General features: G+C 40.3%; 1 protein-coding gene across 3 annotated transcripts in view; it reads right to left on the bottom strand.

The window, feature by feature from the left end:
• Nucleotides 1-26029, bottom strand: part of sf3b3 (splicing factor 3b, subunit 3) — a 29195-nt gene extending 3166 nt beyond the window's left edge. Inside the window, exons 1-24 of one of the 3 annotated variants that reach the window (XM_041038403.1) lie at nt 25914-26029; nt 25102-25227; nt 23003-23158; nt 21818-21988; nt 20828-21000; nt 20385-20526; nt 20071-20183; nt 19607-19744; nt 19186-19289; nt 18830-18995; nt 18563-18658; nt 17436-17508; nt 14876-15027; nt 14472-14627; nt 13990-14145; nt 12739-12882; nt 12263-12385; nt 11818-11972; nt 11424-11598; nt 10168-10373; nt 8156-8312; nt 5070-5195; nt 3397-3609; nt 3069-3167 (exon numbers count right to left, since the gene is read on the bottom strand). In XM_041038403.1, coding sequence (XP_040894337.1) covers nt 3069-3167; nt 3397-3609; nt 5070-5195; nt 8156-8312; nt 10168-10373; nt 11424-11598; nt 11818-11972; nt 12263-12385; nt 12739-12882; nt 13990-14145; nt 14472-14627; nt 14876-15027; nt 17436-17508; nt 18563-18658; nt 18830-18995; nt 19186-19289; nt 19607-19744; nt 20071-20183; nt 20385-20526; nt 20828-21000; nt 21818-21988; nt 23003-23158; nt 25102-25171 — 3264 coding nt within the window. In that variant the 5' untranslated portion in view covers nt 25172-25227; nt 25914-26029. The remainder of the gene's footprint in view (nt 1-3068; nt 3168-3396; nt 3610-5069; nt 5196-8155; nt 8313-10167; nt 10374-11423; nt 11599-11817; nt 11973-12262; nt 12386-12738; nt 12883-13989; nt 14146-14471; nt 14628-14875; nt 15028-17435; nt 17509-18562; nt 18659-18829; nt 18996-19185; nt 19290-19606; nt 19745-20070; nt 20184-20384; nt 20527-20827; nt 21001-21817; nt 21989-23002; nt 23159-25101; nt 25228-25913) is intronic. The other 2 variants (XM_041038405.1, XM_041038404.1) reach the window with 2 other exon arrangements.
• Nucleotides 26030-27644: the final 1615 nt, after the last annotated feature.

The following is a 27644-nucleotide window of genomic DNA, read 5'->3' as shown; positions in this document are numbered from 1 at the left end:
GTGAACCGCATATAGGACATACATGACACTGACGCCATGAGACCAAAAAACGCACAGGCAAAGTTAAAATAATTTCTGTGCCCAGACACCAGGAATGCAAAGAACACAGCTCCCCTTTGATGGGAAACAGCAGGTCTGACAGGCGATACATGAACTAGATTCAGGATTCAACACTTTATTGCCAAACGACTAAGTCATTAGGGATTTGTTTAGTGAGGTCAGTGCAATTAAAAAACATTCTTGCAGCCATAAATAATAAACACTCACACACCCACTGACATTAGTAGCAGCATAAGTAACAAAGACAAAAGAACGTATCTATAAAACCAAATAAAAGAAGTGCAAGTTCAAACATAACTTGTACTTATAAGTAGTAGAGTAGCCGCAGTAAAACATCTGCAGTGATGCGGTGCCTGACTCAAACTGCCCTTATGTTTTTTTTTTTTCCCCCAATGGAGATGATGTGCTGTCTCATCTGGTCACAAACTGCAGCAGCGTGTCATCGTGTTGAGAATAAATGAGGCATGTCTCGCTCACACGCTGTTGTGGGGGATTCCAACACAGTGGAAATGTCACATCCGGCCAGCGAAGGCTAAACAGTTCAACACAAGATTCATATAATGTTTTTGTTTCTTACGTGTCGAGCAGCTGAGGAAAGGACCTCAGCACAGATTAATGCAGCCTTGGAGAGGGGGAGGATTCCCCAGGTGCTGTTCAAACACTTACACCTGGAAGGCACATGACAGTTGTTATTTGGCCACAATGACCAGAGGTTATGTCTGCAGGGAAGAAGGTGAGGAATTCAATACTAAGAAGACTAACTGCTGTCTAACATGACAGCTGAAGTCACACTTTGGTTTTGTTTTGTGCCGTTGGAAACAGTATATTACAGCTGATACAAATGAATTAAAAAATGGCTTAGCAATGGTGTGTGATGAATAAAAATATGAGGAAACAGGTTTATTCCTGCATTAAACTAATGAAGATTTCTGTGATGAGAACTTCTCATTTTTATGATTACTTTGTATAGGTTTTTTTGGTCAATAAATGTGTGTGAATAAGCTCAACAGACCATTTAAAGTAGTTTGCCTTGTGCTCCAACAGACAGCGGTATAAATTTTAAGTATCAGCTTAACCTATGTCATGTCCTGTTGACTTATCAGTAAACTAAGCTAAGAATGTGCAATGTGTGCAAGGATTTTGGTTTTTCAATTGAAGATAGTAAAAGTAACTAACAAAGATAAGGCTGTTTGATGACTTTATACAAAGCCGCTGTCTCACACTAAAACAACAACAAATCTGCAGACTCACCTGGTAGCTTGCCGCCCAAATGATTGCAGCGGAGGCATCACAGGCAAATGGAGCAACGACAAATGTACAACCTCGTCTAACTGCCTACTATGTGGTGCACTCAGCTTCAGCAGGCTCCAGTCCAGAAGCTCGTAAAAATGCCATCACCGATAACGTAACAAGATTTATACGTAAGAATAAGGGTTCCGATTCAAATTGATTCAAAGAAGTTCTGTGTCTTTGTGGATTTGTTCGAACTAGATTTTTTGGAAAGATTGACAGCCCTGGAGACAACACGACAGAAATCATCCTCACAGACTGTATGACATTTGGGTTCAGGACAATAACTCCTTTCATTTTGCTCACCAGACAGCTGTGCATGCCCTGACCTTGATCTTTTGAGATACATTAATCAAATAAAAGTGTAATACATTTAATTTAAGACAGCATTTAGCCAAACCACGTAAGGATAATTAAGTTCAACCAGCCAGATGTGAACGTGCGCGCACACACACACACACACACATCCTTGTTTCACTATATTCATCTGGACCTGTCATTGACCTGTGGCATTTCCTTACCTCAACCTGAACACAATTTAATGCCTAACCCTAACCTTTTATCCCAACCTGAACCCTATTCTAACCCTAACCGTGAAGTCTTAACCCTCAGACAGCCCTTTGAAGTTGTGAGGACCAGTCAAAAGTCCTCACAACAATGATTTCAAACCAAAATGTATTGCACGCGCGCACGCGCACACACACACACGCACAAACACGCACATGCATACAATTTTCTGGATAAAGGCATATCCAAGCATCCACACCCACATCTAAAAACAGACACGGTACATTTCCACATTCAAATGAAATAGTCTATCAATGTGAACCAAGGCAGAAATAGCGGACAAACACTGTGTCACAAAGACAACCAGGACCAACTCATAATGTCTAAACTGGAGGGACTTTCCCAGTCTATCTGCTACCTAAACAGTTTTTGACCAGGATTTAAATATGGGAAAAGTGATTCTGTGTGTGTGAGTGGCGCTGCATTTGTGAGTAGGTTAAACTTGTGGTTGACGGTGTTACGCAGTTTGTGCGAGTGCGTGTGTGTTGTGTCTGTGTGTGTTGGCGGTTGGAGGTCTGAGCAGTGGAGGAGGCAGATTAGTGTATCAGGCCAGAGTCCTGCACAGGACTGATACTTCAGCTGCAGCATAGCACAGATAAAATGGCCATCAATCTGCACTCAATAATCCATATTTACAAAGTGTTTTTTCTCTCACTTACAAAAGTATTCAGGCCCACTTGTGGCAAATTGAACTGATCAGATATAGTTTAGAAAGGCACACACCTATGTGTTTATCCGTTTAAAATTAAATGTACAACACATTGAAGTGTGCAGAAAGTGAAGGGGTCTGAATACTTTCTAAAACCACTGTGACTGTGAAATTCCCACTTAGACGCAGATGCTGGGGGAAAAGACTGCTTAGACTGTAAAAAAATGCTCACATTAAAGTTCAGCTGTGTAATAAAATCACATGCTGAGGCTTTTCCATCATGTTTAGGTGAAGACCTCTGTGCTGCAACTACCCCTGCAGGTATTACCAGTGGAGTAGGAAACTAAAAACACACCTGTAACTAACTACAGAACATGCCAGAGATTACATTCACTCAAAGAAAATGAAAAGCAAACAAAAAGTTTTAAAATTGTGACAAATTAGTAACATGTCAGTAAACTTTCAGAAGCTTGTACAAGGAGGATGGTTTGGTGAGTTCTACCTTCTGTGATGCTCCATTAAGGAGGCCTCTGTCCCATAAAGCTTTGTTCCCTGTGGGATCTTCATCCACGTCATCACTGGTGTTGGGGGGAAGACGCACCTGAGTAAATCAAAGGGAAAATGAAGAAATGTGTTTCCTGTTATCTTGTCGGTCCCACAGGCCTGCAGATGTTTTAAAACGCTCATGCGATAAAGTCACATGGGGGGGGGGGGGCATTTTTTGTTTGATTGGGGTTGATGTTTTCAATGTTTTTCACGGAGAGACAACTGTGACTTATTCTGCTGCCATCACATACTGTAAATTCAACATTCCTCATCCCTGTACTCACAATGCTGATGTTCCCAAACTTGTCAGCGGTGGCCATGGTGTCATAGTCCAGTAGACATGCCGTCGTCACCCAGCGGGGATATGTGTCGTCGGCAAAGATGATGAGCTGGTTCTCGTTACGTCTGTAACGAACCCAGAACAGACTCTCCTGGACGTCAGTCACAATCACACGCTGGCCGATGGTATGGATGCCAGACACCAGGTTGGGTACGTGCTATACAGGAGGAGAACAATAAAGTACATGTATTTATATTTACATAGACACTACCTGAACAGGGGAAACATGTAGCCCTGTCCCACAAGCTGCCTAATGTGCAGCAATGAGAACTATGACATTCAAAGTGGACTGTTCCAGTTTGTTAATCATTAAAACTGATTCTGATACACACAGAAGGATATAATCAATAAGGAAGGAGCCAAATAGATAGGAAAGCCCTGTTACAAGTACAATCCTGAGCTGGTGTACAATGCTAAACAGCTACACATAATCTGTGTTCCAACTGTCGACCTTAATCAAATACAAATCACGTATATGGTCTAAAATACAACAGTTACACGGTAACATCTCTGTGCACAAACTGTGCATCAGCTGGGCCTTTACAGGCACCTTGTGTAGTCTTCTCTGTAAACAACAGCTGTTTTGTGTGTGTCCTCAAGGATTCACAAACATGGTGAGTGCTTTTCCTACCTCATAAAATTTTTCCAAAGCCTATTATTTTATTTTTTTTATAATATGGCTATAAAAACGGCAATCTTATCATCAAACATCTTTTTTTAACAGCACATTTTCACCACCAGCTGTTAATTTGTCTTACATCGCTATGCAATGGGCAAAAATGTGTATAAACACACAAAATGAAATACAAATGATACAAAAACATACAGTCTAGACCAGAAGTGTTGGACTGTATATCTGCGACTGACAATGACATAACTCTTAATTCCACTCATACCCATGAACACGACCTTGTTCACACCTGCCACTGTATCACTTTGATACTTGGACAAATTAAATTTGTTTATTCTTTGTGAAAAGACAGAAATTTAATAATTGATTCATAATCGTCCATAATATAATCACGATTAATCAATAATCGATTTTATTAGCTCAGTCTTTTATTAGATTACATGGCTTTAAAACTTGTAGGGATAACAGTGAAAATATCTAGATATAGGCGTACAAAACTCACACTTGATTACGCGCATTAATAATATAAAGACTGTTTCTGTATCAGCTGCAGTGTGAATTTACAAGGTAGATGGAGACTAAGCTCATTATGTAGCAGGATATGAATATTTTCCCCTGACTTTCAATCAATTAGTGTGGGGTCAGGTGAAAGCGTAGGTGTGTTTCTAAAGACAGACAGTCCTGTATCTGCATTTCTGAAAGGCTCCACACACATTTAAGCTCTTTAATGAGCCTCTGTGAAAAGTTGCCCCCTGGAGGTAGAAGATCTACAGTTTTGTTTGGAAACAAAAAAAAAATCTTAAGATAATAAAAATTTGTTCCCAGCATTATTAGTGACCAGTGATGGTTAAATGTGTCTCCAAGATGATTACTCCAGAATGTCAATCAATCATAGCTAAAAGCCCTGAAAGGAGGCATTATCAAACTGCAGGCATGAGACCATACACAAACCCTTCATGCTTTTTAGCAGCTGAGCCTTGCCTTACCTTGTTTTCACACTTGCGAAGCAGCTTCTTTTTGCCCAGGTCGTAGATTCTCAGCAGTTTCCCAACTCCCACCAGGACTCGTCCCTGAAATGGGGCAATGGCCAAAGGCACATCCTCTACAGGCGTCTGTCAATCAAAACACAGAGAATTAATAAGCCATAACTAATCAGGTTGTTTTTAGGCAGGTTTTAGGATAATGCAGGATTGTCTAAACAAGAACAGCTCATATTTCTTAAGAGGTCGAAAAGTCTTTTTGAAGAAGGTTCCAATGTCTCACTAAACACAGCTTTAGACATAAGCTCCAGATCCCCCTTGGGTCATAACAGGGATCCAGGACGGTATGAAGGAAAAGAGTGGCCAGTACTCTTTGTAGTAGGACTTCACAATCAATCCGTAGTAGGACTTCACAATCTAATCAGTGTATCCCCTAGCAGCATTGCTGGAGGGTTGGTGGGGGAATAGCTTAAGATGAAATTCCTGGGTCTGTCTCTGCTTAATTATCTGTTTAATTATACCCAACCTGAGTAATTACAGTCCAGTATGGGCAGCACACGATGTTAATGTGTAACAGGATTAACTTTCACAGGATCACTTTCTTTATCTTGATTCAGGGACTTATATTTCTGCCTTTGCCAAAGACATGAGCTAAGTAGAAGGCTTTTTGTTAGGAGAGGCAGGTCTGCTTTGCCTCTGTATCTCATTTCTCCTGACAGAATTGGCCAGCTACAGGACAAGCACTCGTCAACAGCCTAAGCTGAACTGATAAATAGTGAAGTGTGTGTGCAGGTTGCCCTTTGTTTCATACTAGCCCCAGTCAGCTGTGCAAAGTGTAGAGTGCACAACTTGGGGGGTATTATGTTTTCTTGATGACCCCTGTGAAATTTCATAATATTTCATAATATAACAGAGAAACTGCATCAAACTTCTGTAAAATATCATGCACCTGCCTGCATAGTAACAATGTGTTGTTTACATGGCAACCGCAAAGATGATAACTTCAGCAAAGCTTTTTATGGGAAACCACGGTGATGACTTTAGATCTTCCTGATTATTTTGAGGTTTCCCTTTTGTCTATGATTGAAACAGAATATATAAAATTGTTTATATAAATATATAAACTACTGTGAATTAGATATTATGACTTTAGAATGACTACAGTCCTCAGAAAATTCATTAGCTTTATGACGTTACAGTATGTTTTGCCTTTCTCCTTAAACTTTCCAGTTCTGAATAGGGATGAGGTCTGGTAAGTGAGCACAGGAAGCCATTCAAGTCAGCACTCACTTTCCTTTTTCAAAAGGCCAGTTGTTGCTTTGATGCATGTTTAACGTTAATCACTCTGCTGAGACATAAATCCCACCACACAACTTTATACTAGAAAGAATGTTACGTCCGAAATATTAACCTTTTAGGACGCTGTCTGAGTGAAGCTGTTCAGATTTCAAAATCTTATTCAACCATTGGAGACATCCTGCTCTGCAAAAGTAAAATTTTGATTTAATATTAACAAATAAAGAAATGGTCAAAAAAAATGTACCGTTATTAGAAACAATTTTGCTGATGCTAAAATGAAAAACATGGCACAGCATGGCAATTACTAAATAATCTTACTTATACTGTACCCTACATTAGTGCTCAAGTTTTGTTTTTGAGAGAGAGATAGAGCCCAAGAGGAGGAGGGAGGAAGACAATCTTGTCTAAACCTCCATCCAGTCTCTGTCATCACATATACTGTGTTTTAATGTAGCTGAAAACACAATATAACTGTTCTTATTTGTAAGCTGTTGCACCTGTAAATAAAATAACTAGACAAAAATACAGCTCACTGACATTAGCTGTGCTGTGAGATCGGCTACACTGACATTTAAAGTGAATGGTCACATTATCAAAACAGCCAACCAATACCAAGAACGGGTGAGACTAACGGCAGACAGAAAAGGAAGCAAGAGAAGACCTTTGGGTTCAGCAGTGTCAAGAGCTGGAGTCTCATGAGCAGTAATAAAAAAAAGAAAAAAAAAAAAAGAAGAAAAAACATACAATGCATTGTGGGTTGTAGCATGCACACAATGTACATGAACCTCTGTGTGCCCATGACAGTGCCTGTGGTCTGTACTTGTGGTCATCATTTTGTGCCTACATGTGTGTACCTGAGTATGTCAACTTGGGCATGCATTGATCTGTGCTCTACCTGGGTATCCATATGCATCTGCATGTGCATGAGTAAAACATGTGTGTTCAGACCAGATAGACTCATCTAAAATATCTAAATATCTAAAATGTCTGGTTAAGCGGTTGGGAAATTCCTTTAAATGTGAAAAGAGGTGGCTGTCACCACTATGCAACACTAACACTAACCCTAACCCTCACACGTATGACTCACTTCCACTGCTAATCCACATCAGGTAACAAACGAATGTGGGCTGACTCACCCTGATGGCCTCCACCCTGCTCAAGTTTCAGGGGAATTGCCCGGGGATAAGAGCATGGCGCCAGGGGCAGTAACATCTGTGTTTGGTGTCATTTAAACTTTACCCAGTGCTGGCCTGCATGGTGCACTCTGAATGCCATTCTCACCCTCAATTCCAATCCTTATCTCAGCACCCATCTGGAACAGTAACCTACTACAGAACACCACTCCCCTGGACAATTAACACCCTCTGCGATAAATAAAATGCTCAAGTGACACGATCCCACTCACTCCAGGGAAAATGAATTCACAGGTGTCTGACATTACACTGGTCATATTTCATTTTCAATCCTTTGCACTGTACTTGCGCTACTTTTTTTTGCTTAGTCAGGCTATAATCACACAACCGTAAAGCAGGTCCAGGTCAACTTAAGCACTAACAGCAGCAGTTCAGATATGCACAATACCTAAACAAGGCAGAGGTTGCCACCTACAGGCAAAGACAGAAAAACAATTGCAATTTTTTTTGCTCTTGCCCCATCTGCAGCCAATAAGTGTTAGTTTCTGGTGAATGAGTGAGATTGCAAGTAAGTTTTAATCATGCATGTACAAATAAATATCCAAAAAAAGAAAAAAAAAATCCAGAAAAAAAGATCAGTTATGTGTAAGTCAAACCCACCTTGTGCACAAACTCCAGCTTCTCACCTCCACCAGTGAGCCTGTAGGTGTAGATAAAGCCGCCAGCCACTGATCTGGGGTTGAGAATCATGTCTCTGGCTACACCAACCAGAACATACCAGTCATCTCCTGTGTTGGTGAAACGACAAACTGCCACACTGAAAAATATCAAACACAAAGACATGGAAAAAAGTGAGAAATTTTTTTTGTAAAATATCAAACAAAACAGTGAATTAATAGCAAATGAGAAAAGTCCAAGACAGAAATGAAACTACAGCAGCATTTCCTGAGAACATCAGTTCCACTAAACATTCTGTATTTGAGGATCCCACAGGGCAAAGTGATATACTACCATGTTCAAGTTACCTGCTTACCTGCTTGCTAACCATGCATCATCACAAACGGACTGCAATGCTTCTTGCGAAAAAGAAAGAGTCTGATGATTTTTTTCAAAAACTGTCCAATGCATTTGTGCTATTTTTGCATTTGCTGGGAAATGTTCACTGTTGCAAAAAAGTCATCTGCTCTTGCAGATAAGTACATAACACTTTCAACAGACTAATGCAAATACTATACAAATACCTGTACACGGTTATAAAGAGGACTAGGTCAAAACTTAGTACACGGTATGGTCAATGTGCAAAACTGAGGATATGTTGAAAACTGTTGAAAACTGTTGAAAACTTCTGTAAACAACTTCATTCAATGAACAGTGGCTAAAGCCTGTGAAAAATGCTGCTAAATGTCAATAAATGATGTAATATATGAATCCCAGTAAAGCTGCTCTCACAAGGTTTTCTTTAAGGTACATGTTATTTTACATGACTACATGCTAGGTGCTAAACAGGTCTGAAAAATCGGTAAATCTAGTGACAGAGGTGCTGAGTTGGCTACACTGCCTGTAAACACCCCCCCGACGGTGTAATAGAAACTGTTCTCACCAATTCATTTTGAAAGAGTAACGACCGATGGGGAAACTCTAACACTCAGCCAGGCGACCAATGGTGCAACTTTATCTCTCAGTCAGTCAGTGACAGACTTTCGTGTTTATAGGTCTGGCTCTGCTGTTGCAGTCCAGACAAAAATCTTCCATTATCTCAGATAATGATGATCATCAATGCTTCCCATCATATCCACTTGCATTTTGTGAATAAATGGAACATGCACATCAATTTTACTGGGAGGTGAGTACTTACTATTACTCACAATAGTCCTGATTTTAAAATATTCTGATGATGATATAATGTTGAACAGTTCGGTTAAAGTATTTCAACTAATTAAAAAAAAAAACAAAACAAAACTGAATAATAAAAAAACAGAGCTTAAAAGGGTTTGCTATCCTTATATTAGGGTTTGGTATTCTATAAAAGTTATGTTTAAAAGATAAATTAGAAAATCACTACTTCTGTTGTACTGTTTACTATGTTTACTGAAAACACTAAAATTTAAATGATCTTCCGTTGACTTTTGGAAGCCCAAAATTTTGCTAATGCAGCTGCTGGTTAAATTCAGTTAGTCAGGAAACCCCCTGGTTACAATTTATGGAATTCTGGGAGTTCTGGAGGCTGACTGTCAATCAATGTGAAAGGCGTAATAAACAGGAAACAGTCCACTGTCAGCCTCTGACCTGCATTACCACATTTACCCCCGCCCAGCCCACGCACCACTTAAAATTGAAAGCTATCACACAGTGTCATGTGGGACCCTTTTTTTTCAGCATCCAGTCCTTGTGCCTCACACTCTGAATAGTCCAGTTGGACTTTTTATGTTGCAGCAATGTTTAACCTTTCTGATCTCTACTCAGTCTTCCATCCTCTAAAATTCTTTTCCTTCCTGTTTATGAATCATTTCATAACATTTAAAGCTTCACAACATCGTTCCATAAACAAACACCCCCACCCACGCTCTGACCCTTGTTTTTGTTTTGATTCCCACCATTTCCTCTTTGCTACCTCCATCCATTTCTCATCTGAAAGAAACTATTTTTCTACTTGTGAACTGGAACCCGCTCACCTGAATGCAGCTTCGTTCTGTTCCAGCTGCACCTGGTCCAATGTTGAACCTTGTATGGGGTTAACCAGTCGCACAAGTGAGGCCCACTGCCCGGCTCCAGCTTTGGGTGCACCAAAGATGGCTTCTGGAAGATTCTCGTTGAGGAAGGCAGCAGCCATCTCAGCAGCCAGTTCTCTTTCATCTTCGCCAGCGGCCTCCACCATCTCCTGCACGGGCACCAGCAACACAGAACAAGACTGGTCAGCTCGAAGGATACTACCACATTTTTTAACAGCTTGAGCCAAACCTTCTCCATTACCAGGTGACTGACACATGCAGTGGGACATACTAAACCTAAGTCCAAAGCCACCCATACAAAGAGTGGTCTCAGGGTTCCATGGAAGCTCTCAGTCAGTTCTATTCTCATGGGGTGATTAACTTTCTCAATGTATGTTTAATGTTTTTATCAGCGCAACAGAGAATTCATCTGTGACCATTCAGATGATTGGTTGACACGGTCGAGTCATTCATCAAGCAAAAATTCCAAACATTTGCTAGTTCCAGCTTCTAAGATATGACAGTTGCTGCTTTTCGTTGCTGTATATCATTTTACATTGAATACCTTTGAGTTTTAAACTGTCGGTTGAAGAAAACAAACACTCAGAAGACGACGTGCTCGACTGCGAGAAACTGTGATGAGCATTTTTTTCTACTATTTTTGACATTTCATAGATTACATGATCAATTGACTGGTTTAGAAAATAATTGGCAGATTAATTGATGATGAAAACAATCACTAGTCGCAGTCCTAATATATACAAAGATGACCTGTTGTTGTGACACAACACACATTTCAAGAATACAATGATGCAGCTTAAAAAAAAAAGTCCAGTAATTTCACTGACAAAAGGCAAGTCGACTGGGGTTCTTCTCACAGGATGACTCGTGTCTGATGTTTATGGGGCCGCCCTATTTATGCTTATACAAATCAAACATCCAAAATTAATCAAAAATAATTTCACATCTTCACTGCTTCTGTGAACTCGTGTTAATACTGCAATAAACGGTGTTGGAAAAAAAAACTGGAAAACTGACCCTTGGCCATACCTAAGTGTGATAACTCAGCCTGGGTGGTCTCTGAACTCTAAATGGTCTGGCTTGCAGCAAACATCAAAACTTAAAAGGTGTGTTTTAAGGCACAATATTTATTTTAGATTGACTTTAGCTTTGCCAGTGGGATCATTAGACCATCATCTCACTGACACTGCACTTCATACCTCAGCCATCTGTTGCTTTCGCTGAGCTTTGGTCGCCTCAGTGTAGGCATTGTGGTCAGTCTCGATCAAAATGAGGTTGTTGGTCTCTGGGTGGATTACAAATTTCCTGGGAGTGCACTGCAGAGGAAAGGCCACCTGGTTGAAGACAGCTCCTAACTTCTCCAAGGCCAAGATTCTGCCAGACAGATAATTAGAGGAGAAATGAGAAGGAGGCAGGGAGAGACAATCACAAGTCATTTTTAAGTGGGGGGTACTTTGAAGATAGATGAAGGTTTCTCCACTGAGCCAAAGTCCCTGTCAAAGTCCCACCACAGACAATTCAGACATTCAAATGAACAAAGGGCTGACCAAGTTACAAGCAAACATGTCTAACTGTTGAAGTGTGTATCCATACCTCAGTGTGTTGGTGGAGATGGCCACTATACCTTCTGGGCACTGCTCAGAAGCAAAGCCAGAGGCATATTCCAGAGTCTCATATGACAGAGGGGTCAGATGGAAGCGAGACTGGTATGAATAGCTGAGCCAGGAGCGACTGGACATTGCCAGCACCTGTCAGTAAGAGGAAAGAGATTATATTTTACAGCTGCATCTAACAATCATTTTCACAACAATTCATCTACCGATTTATGTTAAATCACACAGTTATTTGGTCTTTTATATGAAAAAAATTAAATTCCTATGGATTCTTAGACCCAAAGGTTTTATGTTAAGGTTCCTAATTTTGTCTGAGTAGCAAGGAAAACATAATGAGAACAATATACTGTTTTGTTATTAAGTTGAAGTTAAATTAGAAAAGTCTTTTTTTATTTGTGCAGATTAAATGTAAATGAGTTGCGTACAGCTTCTTGTCCCTGCATCCTAACTCTGAAGAGTTTGACAGGTCGTGATCCCAGGTAGCGTGTTCTTGTATCTGACAGGTCACCGGTTACTGGGTCCAGAACAGTCCTCAGCAGCACACCGTTCTGAGAAAGGGTATCAGACACACACAAGTCACAAAGAGCCCAAAAGTAGACGATAACTTATTTTTACATCAGTTAATGTCAGTGAATGATTTTAAATAGAAACTCTAGACCACTGCTCTGGATTGTGGTTAACTGCTGGGCTGAACTTCTGTTTAAGAAGGTAGGTTGCTGCAGATAATTTTGAACTGGACAATATTTAGTTCTAAATTGTGTGCTCCTACACTGATGAGATCAAGTGTGACAGCACATGCCTTTACTGTTAATTCATGAAGTATTCAAAACTGTTATCAGTCTGAGCTGGAGTTAACATACAGTATACTGTAGATGTGACTGTCTTAAGGGGGGGTTGTTACCTGGAGCCCTATGTTGAGGTAGAGGAATCCGATGGTTCCCTTTTCTCCAAGTTCATCCTGTTTCTCGACCCCTCCCATCTCTACGATGCACAGACTCTCTGGCTGGGCTGGTAGGGCCTGCATACTCAGCGGCTGTAGGCAGTCCTGAGTGTCATAAAGGTTCAGAGGGTTAAAACTATTTCAACATACAGAAGGTTGGTAAAATGGTACAGATGCTGGAAATAAACTGTTTTCTTGGTTTGGTTAATTTAAGGCAAACTGGAGCTTCCGCTTAGATGGTGTAGTTAAAAGGAATCAAGCTGAACCACTCAAGTCAGTAAGGAAATTTTCAAAGTCAGAGTTTTGGGCAACATCATATTCACAAAATAAATTAACTAATCAAATAGCATCCATCAGGACCCTGGTCAATATTTTAGTATTTCTCGCCATTTACAGGCCTAAACAAATATAAAACGATTATGTATACACAAGTCTGACACCATTCATTTTCTTGTAGGGATGTGAACTCCCGAAGTCCGGTCATTTGTTTTGGCAGATGGGCAAATAATCATCAGTCCGGTTTGCTGAATGTTATTATTTTGGCTGCGCCTCCGCCTCCACCTGAAGTAGAGCTCTCTAGTGCACATTTTAAGGCCCAAGACCACTGCTCTGGTCATCCTTCACGGCAATAAAAGCAAGGAGTCAAATTTCATGTTGCATCAAGTTTTCCCCTACGGCAGGCTGTAAATGTTATTTGAACAAGGATGGATATTACTTGTTACTGACCCGAGAGGAAGCTAAACAACTTAGTTTTGGCTTGAGGGGACACATGTCAATCACTGAAACAGGTATAAAAGTTGTCTCAAACTAGTTGCTTGTGTGTTTACATAACATTTGCATAGCTTTTGTATTGTGTATTGCTCTACTTTATTTTATTTTTTTAAGTGTCTTGTTTTCCACCTCATGCTGCTCCATGTGCCTTAAATTGGCCCCCGGAAACAAATAAAGTTCTCTGAATCTGAATTTATTTAGGTGCTAAATTACTTGGACGCAGGATAAAAACTGATTCAGCACAATCAACCTAGCTAGCAGGATTGGCTGAGTCTGAAGCAACCACAAAAGTACTTCACTCAAATTACAATAACTGCAATTTTATTCCGATCACTTTACTCTGAGTTAGGCAAACACAGAGAATGTACACTTAAACATGTCAGGTTGCTGATTATTTCTGTTTCACCTATTTCATTTACAATCTCATGTTTCTGTTCATACCGAAGGGTCCAGGGAGATGATTCGGACAGTGTTGTCAACCAGTCCAACAGCCAGGAATCGAGAGCGCTGCTCGCCGGGCGGGACGTTGGCCAGGCTCATGCAAACCACATCTGCAGACATCTCTTTGCGCTCTGTGTACTCATTCAGCTGGCCAGACTGGAGAACAGAAGGAGACAAAGGGACCAACACTCTTACTACACAGCATCTCACTTGTCTGCTGCATTTGTTATGACACCTGTGAAAGATTTAGTTTGAGTCTTCAGTATTAGTTTTAGTTACATATAACTTAACTTGTCTTCAGAAAGAAAAAAAAAAAAACCCCAAAACATTATTATACCAATCTAGTGAAGGTAGCTGTGTTTCATTTTTGCAGAGCCTGAGAAGCTGAACATGTATGGGCCTGAAACACACACTAGTTTTCCGCTGTTTGAATTTTATTACTTTTTGTAATTTAAAATTCACAGTTTAGTTAAGTTTCTTACCGGGTCCATCTCAAAGTAGACCAGCTCCCCTCCAGTAAGGGCGATAACCACCTGCCGCTGGTTCACAGCACAGCGGACAATTGTTTTTTTACCAGGAGTCTTCCACTCATTCACACGCTTGTCCGCTCGGATGTGGCGGATGCCGTCTGGGTACACCTGTGTGGAGAACCAGAGAGGGAAAAGGCATGAGAAAATATGAAGGAAAGAAAGACAAATAGTAGAAGGTTGGATATTAATCACTACTGTGACCATTTTCGTTTACCAGCATCAGCTCCTGTGTTTAATGATTCAAGATACATCAAGGCAATAGAACTCAGGGGGGATCAGGACATAAAATTAAAATGGTCAATACTCTCGGCAATCTTGAGGTGCTCTGATCACAGGTATGATCAAAGCTCACTCACCTGCACCAAGGCGTCTTCACCCAGCAGTGAGCAGGAGAGAGTGGGCGTTGTTCCCAGAAACCCAGAATCTGTCACTTCTTCTACAGTCTCCCCGATGGACAGGACCAGGGTAGCGTTGACGAAAGACACAATGATGTAGGCATCAAACTCGTCTAATGATAAAGGGAACGGAAAAAACCCAAAGACAAATGAGTAACGATTAGAAAAATAATGCTGATGCAGTTGTGCTGAGGATATATATGATGAATAAATGGCAAATAAGGGACACACTGGGAAAGAAACAGCAGCACAACAGGGAGATTTGCGGGGTAATTAACACTGGCCATTAAAGACTTTATTCATGTGAATTATGACATGAATAAAGTCTTGCAATGCACAACTACTCTGGGTGATATTTATACTCTGAAACTTCTTCCAGTGTGTTTCCCCACGGGCAGTTGAGACAGATGTGACCTGTCACATCTGCTTAAGACCTTGCACATGTTTCAGTGTATTCTTCTGTTTTATAAATGAAGGAAAGTGCAGTAGGTCATGGTTGGGTCAAAGGGTCACCATTGCCTCATTGACAGACACAGAAAACCTCAAAGTTCATGGCTGAAACAACACACTGACTTCCTTTACTTACTTCACTAAGTGTGTGGATGAAAGTGGGAGCTAGAACAAAATCAATGGCGCAATGACAAACAATGAGAAGGTTTTTCGCCAGAGGGGAATTAATAAGTGCTGCTTAAATACAGGGCTTGGTACTATGTTTGATGTCAGAAAAAGTGAAGGTTGATACAACTAAACCTGTTTGTAGATCGCCATGACAAAGTTAGGTATGTCATTCTTGGAACACAACCAATGTGTGGCCGTGCCTTGCTTGACACCATGAAGCAAGTTGGAAAAACAGCAGGCAGCCTGTTGCAGGCAGGCTCCAGAAACAAGTAGATATTTCACATTTTTCAATTACTAATCACATTTATTAAAAAAAATAAAATAACTCAAGGACCTGAAGATTGTTGTGCCAGAGTACAAACAGTGTCCATGTCATGAGCTTCAACGTGAAATTAGATGTCTTTTTCCGTTTGTTACATAAGCCTGCTCGCTCACACTCTCTCTCTCTCTCACACACACACACACACACTCTCTCTTTCTTGTCCACACACACCCTTGTCTTAGTATATTTGTAGGGACTCTGCATTGCCTACCCCTTACCGTAACCATAACAACTGAATGACCTAAACTAACCTAAACCTAAATCTAACCTGAACCCTAAAATCAGCCCGTTGAAGGTGTGTCAGAAACTGAAATTTCCAAAATGTCCTCACTCCATACAGTTAATAACTCAGTCTCGTCCTCACAAAGAGAGAAGCATACACACACACACACACACAATAACTGATCTCTACCAGCTGCAGTCAAACAATTTGTCAAAAACGTAAAAACCATGTGACTTCTGGGAAGTGCACTGCACAAAATAATTTATAAAAAAAAAAACTGAAGGGAAAAATCCAAGCTTTTTGTTTCCCTGCATAAATCAAAATGCTAGACCAGAGGTGTCCAAACTGTTCCACAAAGGGCCGTGTGGCTGCAGGTTTTTGTTCCAACCAAGCAGCAGCACACCAGACTTCACTCATTTAATCAACTGATCTCAGTCTTCAGACAGCTGATTGGTCAAACTGTGTGCTCTTCATTGGTTGGAACAAAAACCCGCAGCCAAGTTTGCAGACAACGTACGTCCTGTCGACGTATTTACGACGTATCTACCACAAACCTATGTTGATTGACAGGTACATGCACAGACTAACTTACTGGGGCTTCTGCTCTGTCATCAGTTTGGGTAAGGGTTTAGGATGGGCTGAAACGTGTTGGCATGGAACAAAATAATGTGGTCTCTTAAATATCTTTAAATGCACCTGCAGGTTAGCCTGTACCCTGTTTTGGTGTCCTACAGAAATCACTTAAACTCTGCAGTGTCAATTATTAAGCTCAAAAAATGGAAAAAAGCAAAGACGGAAAAAAAGAAACTAAAAATGGTCTGCAAAGACTGGAATGTAATCAAACTAAAATACAACATACAATTTAATAAATCAGTTGTTTACATTAGCAATGTCTGTAACTACAACAATAAAAGATGAGCAGTAAAATATATTTATTCTGACAGCCTGGAGGTCACTGTTTAAAAAGCCAGTAAGACTCACCAATCTTCTCAAAGGTATTCAGTGGAAAGTTGGCATAAATTTGGTTTTTTGGAGGTTGGAAAATAAAGAGTTTCAAAGAAATGTTATTATTTTCAATACATCTACTTTTCCACCTCAGCCAACTGTAATAGTTAGCAGGCTATCCCACCTTTTCCAGCAGGGCTGTTATTAGGCATAGGCATCAAGGGTGTCACCAGCTGGAGGGGCACGAAAGACGAGGAGGAAATATTATGTAATTGCTCCAGATCTACTTTAAAAAGTCTGGCCCTTACAGGGTTTAGAAAAGACAAAAGGAAAAAATACTGACTAACAGTCAGTCGTCACCATTCACAGGAAGATATCACCACACTTTTTTTTTTTTTTCAACATGTTATTACCTTCTACATGTCTGCGTACTGTCCATACAGCGTTGGGGTTACCAGGCAGCTCAGACACAGCCATCTCTGACACCTGATCGAGACAAACAGAGAAGAAAGAAGGGAGGACAAAAAATTAGAAAAAGAGGATTTAATGTTTATTAGTAATCACATATTCAAGGATGTTATTAAGTCAAAATGGTTCATAAGAGTCAGAGGGCATCTGACATGTTGAGTTTGAACCAAAACTGGTCTGCTGTGTGCAAACTACAGCAGACCATATGGATGATGTTATGCATCATGTACAGTTCATCATCTAGGCTGTCACAAAACCCACCTGGAGCAATACAGCCACAAAAAGATTGTGGCTTTGTTCACTCTACAGCTGAATGTGTATCTTTGCACATTTACCTTTGTCAGACTTGGAATTTTAATAAACAACTAAAGTACCATCTACTGAATTCAAGTGTGAATACAGTTTGTCTACACTGAACGCCTGAGGACCATTATGACCTACTGGTCAAGTCACATGAAAATTTAGCAGTCCCTGGATTATATAACGTTCCTTGCCCTCAGAGACAGACATGTTGTGTTGGAAAGATTTCTGGATTTTAAATCCAGTTAGACTTGTTAAATCCAAAGACTCCCAAGTCAATCAGTTTTAGATTTAAAGCTGGTCGGAGATTATCTTGCATGTGTGTACATCATAACATGATTTTTTTTTTTAGTTGTTGGTTTCCTTGGTTATAAGATAACTATAAACTGACGGAAGCATTTTTGTTGTCATCTTTATATTGTAGACCTGTAGCTGGGGAAACATGATCTCTGAAAGCCCTGCAGCAGGACTTTGTGAAAAAGCTCACACACAGACCAACAATGTTAACACATACAGAACCAGAAAAGCCTACTGACAAGTTTACAAGGAGAAAGTGACAAAAACGTACACAGGTGAAAAAGCATGATAGTAAAAATACCAGATTCTGTGTTTGTGCTGAGATCAGAGAGATTTACAGACTCCTCAGCTTTAATTCAGAGAAGAGACATGAAAAACTCATCACTTCCACAGCCAGCAGAGTATATGTGTGTGCCTGCTCTTGCACCCACATTTATTTTAGTGTGAGTGTGACTGTGTGTGTGTGTATGTGTACCTCCAGTCCGTGTCGAAGGACCCTTAGAGTAGACTTGGGTCCTCGTCCACAGGCCACGTACAGCTGAGGTGTGTCTTCATTGGCCAAATCAGCAATCTATCAAAAACAGGAAAAGAACAGACAGGGATCCAGTAAAGAACTCTGCAGTTTACATCAAAATCAAATCAGGCTTTTTGTCACAGGGACAAAAAGCTGTTAGCCCAGAGTTCTTGCTTTATTCTTACTAAATTTGTGTCCCAGTAAACCAAAACTCACTGACACACTCACCTGACAGCACATGATGGGTGATAAGTTCTCCTGTTCATCCACTAGCACTAGGTTTTTGAGGGGGCGAGGCTGGAAGAAGAAAGTGTCTCCCTCTTCCAGTGGCATCGCAGATGAGAATTCAGGCTCGTCATCATCATCTCCCAAGTGAGCGATCTGGTAAAGGTAACTAAAGGAAACAGAGGAGGAACAATATGAGTAAAAGAGGTCTGAGAAGAACAACACAAATGTTTAACCTGTGGAAAAGAAACACTGTAAAGGGTAAAAAGAGCTGAATTCTTTCAGAGGAAAGACAAATCAACTTAAAGAATACGGACGACACAACTAACTCCGGAAGTGATGTACAGTCTGAAACTTACTGGTTTCCAAACTCTGAAGCCACAAACAGGAAGCCAGTCTTGAGAACACACATGGCTGCTGCCACAGGGATCGTGTCAAAGTACTTCAGCCTGATTTCTGTGACCTGAAAAACAACACAGACTTATTCAGAACATGGGTTTTTTTTCCCCCTGTAACTTTTTGGGGTAGGTGGTATAAACTAAAAACCAATGGCCATGTACTCTGACATGGTTTATACCAACTGTTACAGTATTTAATAATTGGTTGTGTGGTATAAGTTTTAAACAACAAGCCCAGCCTCTTTTAAACCACTGTCAACTGAATACCTTGGACTATTTTTTTCAGTTTATTTTTTCATCTTGATAAGTAATGTGGAGTCTGGTGGTATTCTGTCACTGGTTTGATAGATTCTATCAAATAAATATTTCCATTTGGGCTCACCATTTCTTCATCTGTTTCCAGGGTAACCTTAAAGATGTCTCCCTGCTCAGTCTGGGCCAGGAAGAAGAACATGGACTTGGTCTTGTGGGTGGCCGAGCAGACAAATATCATGCCACGTTCGGGGTCGTCCAGGTCATTCTGTAGGATGGGACAGATAAGAAAAGGAAGGTGAAAAAGTTGAAAGAAGATAAATGTGCAGAGAGAGAAAAAAAACAGACATAGATTTTAAAAAATGAAGTGGGTGTAATGTTTTCAATCATAACACAGATTCTACATAAACAAGAAAAACACCCTTACACCTATAATCATAGTACTGTCTTACAGTGTCATATTTTCAGGTCAGGTTCGTAGGAGTATGTAATAAAAGACTCTCAGGAAAAACAGCACAGAACGAGAAATGGTGGAGTTGATTGTGTTCATGCTGATTGTGATTTTTATGATGTATTTATGTATTAAAGACTCACCCTGCGTCGTGGGATGGGACAGCGAATGTCTGGCTGATCTCCAAAATTCTTGTAAGTGATGTAGTTTTCGGAGCAGATCAGAACTCCGCTGGGCCCATCTGAACCACCAGGAACTACACAGAGAGGAGTATTTTAGTCAGGTGTGGCTCTTTTTAAAAAATAGGATTATAGCGAAGACAGCTGGAACCCAAAAGCTTATGATAATCTCCAACTGTGAGCTGTGAGTGCTGCTTTTCTTTCCTGCTAACTATCACAGCAGCTGACAAGTTAAGTAACTATTGTTTCAGCCCTGATACGTGCACACACATGCTTACCAGTGATGAGGAAATTTCCGTGCTCTTCCAGAGCCTCGCTGTACTTTCGGACGACGTGATTCAAGCCAAGGTCCAGCTCGTAAAAGGTCAGCGTCTGCTGCGTGTTGGCGGCAGCTTCTCCTGTTGGGTCATTGTCAGCTTCCTGGAAACATCAAACAAGCATCAACACACAGGATCAGAGTTTGACAAAGTGTGTCCAGTATTAGGCTCAATATCAGCATAAGACACTGTGTGGATAGCATCCTCATTTTGAAAATGCCTATGATGCAAAAACTCAGGTGCTGAGATCAGAAGTGTTAAATCTTTCTCCAGTGACAGTCAGAGAAGAGACATGACAAACTCATCACATCTAGAGCAGCCTGATGTGTTCAATAATACTCTGTAATCTTACTGGCCTCTGTGCGTTTTCATAAACTCGTGACCTTAAGTTTTCATGGCCTCACCTCATAGTCCATTTCTAAGCAGGCAAACATAGGATTTTCAAAGCCAACATCGACTCCGACTACATGGTACACCAGAGTGTTTGCTTTGTGGGCTTCCAGAGGAGAGGAGATGGTCAGCCTCGCAGCAGCATCTCTGTTCAGAATATAAACCAGCTTCTGCTTCTCGATCGCTCCTGGACAGGGGAAAGACAACACACATCCAAAGTGCTTAATTTCATGTAACTTTCAGTAATATGCTTCTTCCAGGCCTTATGTTAGCATTAAACAACACAATTTTAGCATAGAATACATGTACTTGTATTTTTTTTTTAATCATCATTCTCAGGAATTCTTGAAAGACCTCTGATTATACATAATGTCTGATTATTCCATAAATCAACTCTTTTGACAAAGTACCAGCCTGCACAATGAAACTATCATGACCTAAAGCAATGGAAGTGGCCTAGTTTAATCTATATGTGTGTGCTACCTCCATGCAGGGTGAGTTTTGAGGTTTCAGATACTTTATTATTTTGTTAATTACCCACCATTTAAAATGTTAATAATATTAAATTAATTTCCATCTTAAGCATAAGCTGACATTTCAGCAAAAAAATTACAGTTCTAGGAGCTAAGCCAAATGTAACTGAAAATGCAGCAGTAATAGTAAAGCAAAAGTTCAACTATTTTTAAGATCCACAAATCTCTAATTACAATTTATACATTCAGATGAATTCTGATCTCTGGACTGGACTATTAAATATTTATTATTACTAACTACCTTTGAAACACGTCATTTTCTATTGCTGACACAGTATCAAAGAGACGTTGATTAAACATAATGGTTATTTTTGAGTCATTTACAGTGTTTGACTGGACTGCGGTAAACTGTAAGGTTTAATGTGTAAGGCAAAATATTTCAATAAAACTTTATCTGCCATGAGGGTTTTCTCATCTGATTCAACAGCTTGTTACAGACATATACACAAACTCTTTGATGTTAATTCGTACCTATCATAACGGCTCTGCCTTTTGGGTCGACAGCCAGGAACTGTCCGGGAACGATGCGCCGACAGCCGCTCTTCCCAAACGTTTCCTGGTGGATCTTCTCAAACATGTTTTTGGATGGATGATATTCCAGGATGACAATACGACCACTGTCACTTCCCACAACTATGTAATCTACAAATATACACACAAAGACACATGTACATGTGAGAAAAGATGCGTTTCCCTTACAGTTCAGCAGCTTATCAATAATTATCAATAATTTTTGTGAGATCACAAAATCAAGGTAAAACATGCTCATCTCATCATCTGCTCTAAGAGAAAAATGAAAAACAAAAAATATGCACTACCCGTCAAAGGTTTTAGAACACCTCCATTTTTCCTGCTGTTACTGAAATTGACATATTGTAATGTCTCAGTGTTGAAGTGATTAAAGTAGAGAACAAATAAATAATAAAGATTAAAAAAGGGATCATGGAATCTTTTTGTGAGCTAAATTTTTATCTAATATTCATCCAAACTCTGTTGCAGAAGTTTCCACAAATGTGTTGCACTTGCAGGTTGCTTTGCTTTCACGTTCTGTCCAGTTCATACCAAATCAGCTCCATGTGGTTTAAGTCTGGAGACTGTGCTGGTCTTCATCATATGAAGTCACCGTCCGGGTCTTTTCTTCTAATGTTTTGGGTCATTATCTTTCTGTAGAATGAAGCTCTGACCAACCAGTTTGTCTTCCTTTGTTATTTTACTTTTTCTCATCATTATGACAGCAACAGAACAGAACTAATTCCTGCAGTACAATACTGTTGCTCCGACACTGCCTTTGTACAAACAGAGGGTTTGTAAGTCATCAGCAAAAGTTGGGTCACCTGCATAAACTGTTTGCATTAACTTTTAAGGCTTCATTTACTCCCACTGCTGTAAGAAAACTGGAAGTTAACCAGTTTCTCAAAGGCCGGTTTTCTATTAAATTTATATTATTTTTCAGTTTTTTGGTGACCTAAGCATTTATTTATTTATTTTAACCTGGAAAGGTTACCACTGAGCTTTGTACCATTTGAGGTTCTTTCACTGGACTTGAACTGATGAAATTTCAGTGAAAGTACTCTAAAACTTCTGACCAGCAGCGTATGATCCATATTTGTAGCCACAAATACTTGCGTACGAGTGCATGTAGCCTTGGTTATGTACCTTTGGTTCCTCCTGTGAGTCTGAATGCCATCAGGGACCTTATGATGCCAAACACCTCCACTGTGAGCAGGGTGTGCACCTTTCCTGTGTTGGCATCTGGTCGTAATAATTCCAGGATCTTCCCCCTGGAAACAACAATCTCCTGCATCTTGGTTCCTAACAAAACACAAACAACCCATTTCAGCATTCAGCATTTTTTGTGTGTCTATTATAACTGAAGCCTAGGAACTGACTGAACGGGATTTCCTGAAAAGTTTTGCTCTCTATTCATAGAGCATGACATGTATGTTTTACTGTGCTAACGACTACTCATGTAATGAAATACAGCCACATTCTTCAAACTGCATTATCTCTAAACCACAACTGTCAAATATAATGAACTATGACCTTTAAATGCAGCTGTTCAGCAATAAAAGTGACTCAATCTACAGGATTTGTAGCCGTTTCTTCCATATATTCTAATGAATACTGAAAGAATGATGACACAGTGAGTGCACCATTCTCATTAATTTTCCGCAGTTCTGTGCTTTAAGCATCAAACTTCAGTTCTGAGAAGACATCTTAGTTTACCAAGAACAGAAGTGATATCTCCAGCATGCAATTCTTTTGAAGCTGTGAGAAAACGCGTGTGTACATGTACTGTGTTCTGGTGCTACAATCAGGAGTGCTACAAATCTGTGCATTGATTTGCAGTCAGAGAAAAGCCATGACAGGATGGAAACTTATAATCACTGCTTAAAATGAGTAGGCCTGTGTATCTGCCCAAACAAAAGTAAACTGAACACAAAAACAAACTTTAGGAAAAGCAAATAAATGTACGAAAAGATTAACAACTATCCCAACAGACAAAAGAAGAATTTACCAATAAGAGTAAGGTGGAAAATCACAACACTGTAACAAGGAATCAGTTTGAAGGGATTCATTGTTCCACCGCTCAAGTTTAAGGTGCTATTCCTTTACACCACTTGAATCCCTCAGGATTCATTATTTACACCAAGTCTTGGGGGAGCATGGGTATGCACACTGCACAATTATAACTGAGGGTAGCCAGCCTGTAATTACTGAGCCTCCCTCAAACCAGGAATGAATTAGATATCCTATTTACTACTGGAGAGTCAAAAGGGGCATTCGTCAAAACAGTTCACGAGAGCTTGCAAGAGTTCACCAGGAAAAAAGGGACTATGTCCCACAATGATTAAACACCTAAGTGAAAGAAGATTAAATAAGTTCCTGTCTTTATTCAATAAAGTTTGGAAGAAGCTGGAAGGAAGCCATTCTAATTCTAATTACAAAGCCTGGAAAAGATGATAGTGTGCCAGTAAACTACAGACCCACTGCTCTAATATCACATATTTGTAAAATAATGGCATGGATGGTTAGTGAGAAGCTCATGCACTGAGGCTCATGCACATGAAAAAGAGGGGCTTGGCAGATGCACACCAAAGTGGGTTCAGGAGAGGTAGAAGCAAAGTGGGCCTAGTTCTGCGTTTAGAGAACGAGGTCAGAAAAGCCCAGGTTAATAAAGAAACAGTGGCTGCAATGTTTCTTTGATGTGGAAAAGGCACAATATGTTATGGAGAGGAGGGTTGTTGATCAAGCTACAGTGAATGGGTATTGAGAAAAACATCTTCAATTGGATTATGGACTTTCTAAGTGGATGGTCTACTCGGGTTAAAATAGGGTCAGAGCTCTCAAAATAAACATGCTGCAGAAAAAGGTACACCCAAGAGGAGTGTCCTACATTAATCTCAGTTATGATAAATGACACATTTGAAAGTATACCATTAGGCATGGGGAGAAAGTGATGGCACGGTGGAGGGATAAAAATAGACATTTAGGTTTTTGAAAGCAGACAATAGTGGACGACTGAAGCCAGAAAGAGGCAGTAATGCAACTTAAATGATGCCAACTGAAACAAAACCCCAAGCAAGAAGAATCTACCAATAAGCAAATCAACAAATGTGTACAAGAGACTCATCAACAGGCAGGCTGACACTGAACAGGTTGGAAACATGGTTAGACAAACTAATGATAACCCAAACAGAAGAGAGAGAGAGAGTGCAGAAGAAAGATGGCAACAGCATCCTGAACTAACTCACCTGAGAAGTTTCCATGGATGGCATGGGTGATGCCGGTGGCACGCTGCAGGGTGAGGTTGTAGAGAAACATGGCTCCCCACAAGGTTCTTCAGGGGAAGCAAACAGAGCACTTAGCCCGGCTCAAAACTGAAGCAAAAGAAGGGGAAACCAATAGTGTATGCACACAAAAATAAATAAATAAAAGGTTAAAGTAAATGTAAGTGAAAGCTCGCTATTCGGCAAATGCTATGAACAGGTTCACCAGTGGTTAACTTTTCATGTTTCAACTGTTGACAAATGAGGTACCTGTTTAGGAGTTACTCTACAGAGGAAGTGGTGCGGTGGAACAAACTACCACTATTCAGACTGATAAACTCTTCACAGTAAAGGCGTTGTAAGTTAGTAGAGGGTTGAAATGACCGCCAGACACAGAACGTTACTGTTTACATTCCAGCAACCGCTGAGCACTGCTAATGTTAGCTAGTTGACATTACTAGCGTTAGCTTAGCAAGCAGTCAACCAACTTTCATCAATTACTTTTGTTTGCAAAGCTAACTCTTTGATTATAAGCCTTGTAGGATAGCGTCACCTATTAGTTGCACTTAAAAGTAGCCATTAAGTACAACTTTCCCCCCTTTAACCAGTACAACGTATATGTTAACTTGCATGCACTAACAGCGGGCTGAGAAGCGCCCATTCATACAAAGCGCCACTTTTGCCTGACGCATCTTCGGTTTCCCTCCTAATATTATTTAATATAGCGCATACTTTGCATGCATACAACGTCTATTTAAATGGGGACGAGCTATAGATTTGTAGAATAAAATATTTACCGGCGTATTAAATAAGATGATGCTGATTTCAGATGGATAAAGTTTCATTTACACAAATAGTTTCTCTGCAACTCCGGGAATCCAACGACGAGCCGCCGTTCGTGGGTCCTTCGTCGGCCAAAACACCGTCACGAGAGGCGGCCCGCGCAGTGCCTGACAGAAATCTGGGACATACGGCAGAGGCGAGGAATGTCCAGCAGATGTCAACAAAGACCTCAAGACTGATGAACTACAGACAGTCTATGACTAAAGCACAGGGATACAAACGGGTGGGGGGCTACCTCTGTTCAGTCCGTAAGGGTTTTAAAATAAGAAATCGAATAACGAAAAAAACAACCTCGTTTTCTAATTTTCACTTTAAAGTACGAAAAAATAAATAACAAAAATCCCTTTTTTCTTTCATTATATGTAACTGACAAAATGCGAATTTTCCTTTTTTAAATTAATACCAACGTTTTGAATGAGGAGCGTTTAATTTAGTGATATACATGATGATATTCTTTCTTTTTTTATTTTAATTTAAAAAGGAAATTGTAAAAACGGACGTGGAGGCGTGGCTCATGATTTTCATAGTAAAAGCTCTGTTGGTCCTGGTCTCGGGAGCATTATACCGATGGCCGTGCCTTGGCAATGTGTAATACCCGATGTTAATTTTAATAGATGTAGGCTAGATGTAGTAAATAAAGATCGTCTCATAGATGATAAAAGCCTATCACGACCTCGTTTTGAATCTGCAGAGGGTATGAGGAGACTACCTCCAGTCAGCACCTGGTCACCTACCTGCTGTTTGACCTCAACTACAGTTGCAGTTATAAAACACATAGGCACCCGACTCTACATAGTCTTCATTCAACGTGTCACACTGCAACGGCTGCATGACATAGACTTCTAATGTTGTACTGATCATGTATATAAGTGAAAATATTCCAGACAGTTTATATTATACAACTGTTATTTTTAGCCTTTCAACATGCATGATGCCACCAGTTCCAGCTCTGTCAGCAGAGAAGAATGTAACAGCAGACATTACATGAGTAATAGAGCATGAGGAAGAGTGCAGCATCACATCACCTGAAGTCCTAGTGAGGCACAGCTCCTGTGGCAGAGTGTGTCTGACAGGAGTTGTCTTTTAAAATACAAATACAGCAACATCCAGGAGGCATGTATGGAGAGGAAGAACACCTAGAGGAGACAGCAGTTACTTATAAAGGTTTTCCTTCCTGGACCTGTTGGCAAGCACTGCGCTGAAGCAGCCTCCACAGTGTCACCTGTCAGCACACCTGGCCCAGTAAGAAGAACACAATTTGGCTGACGCAACACCTGACCTCCCAGCTCCGACTGTCAGGAGGGGAAACTTAACGTCAGTGTTCATGACATGGACTTGAACAAAAAGAGGACATGTGGCAGAGACAGAGATAAATGTTATGCATAGCCACTTTCCCCAAGCCATGCAGAACTATAGTGTGAAATTTAAAGTCACTGTTTGTGCAGTGATGAAGCAATACACTATAAACATACAGCTAGACGACACACATCATTCCCTTTGAGTCCTTCATACCTAAATGTTCTGTAGTAGTTGTGACTGATGTGCCCATTCCACCATTTTGAAATGAAGGCAATAAAGACTTGCCATGCAATACATGTCAGGTACAATATTTTCCAGTATGGTTCTAATTTCTAAATACTGTATGTGTACCTATGCATGCTGATTGGGTGGTCTCTCTATGGGGA

Source organism: Toxotes jaculatrix, chromosome 5 (assembly GCF_017976425.1).
Source record: "Toxotes jaculatrix isolate fToxJac2 chromosome 5, fToxJac2.pri, whole genome shotgun sequence".
NCBI lineage: Eukaryota > Metazoa > Chordata > Actinopteri > Toxotidae > Toxotes > Toxotes jaculatrix.
This window is presented reverse-complemented; position numbering and strand designations above follow the sequence as displayed.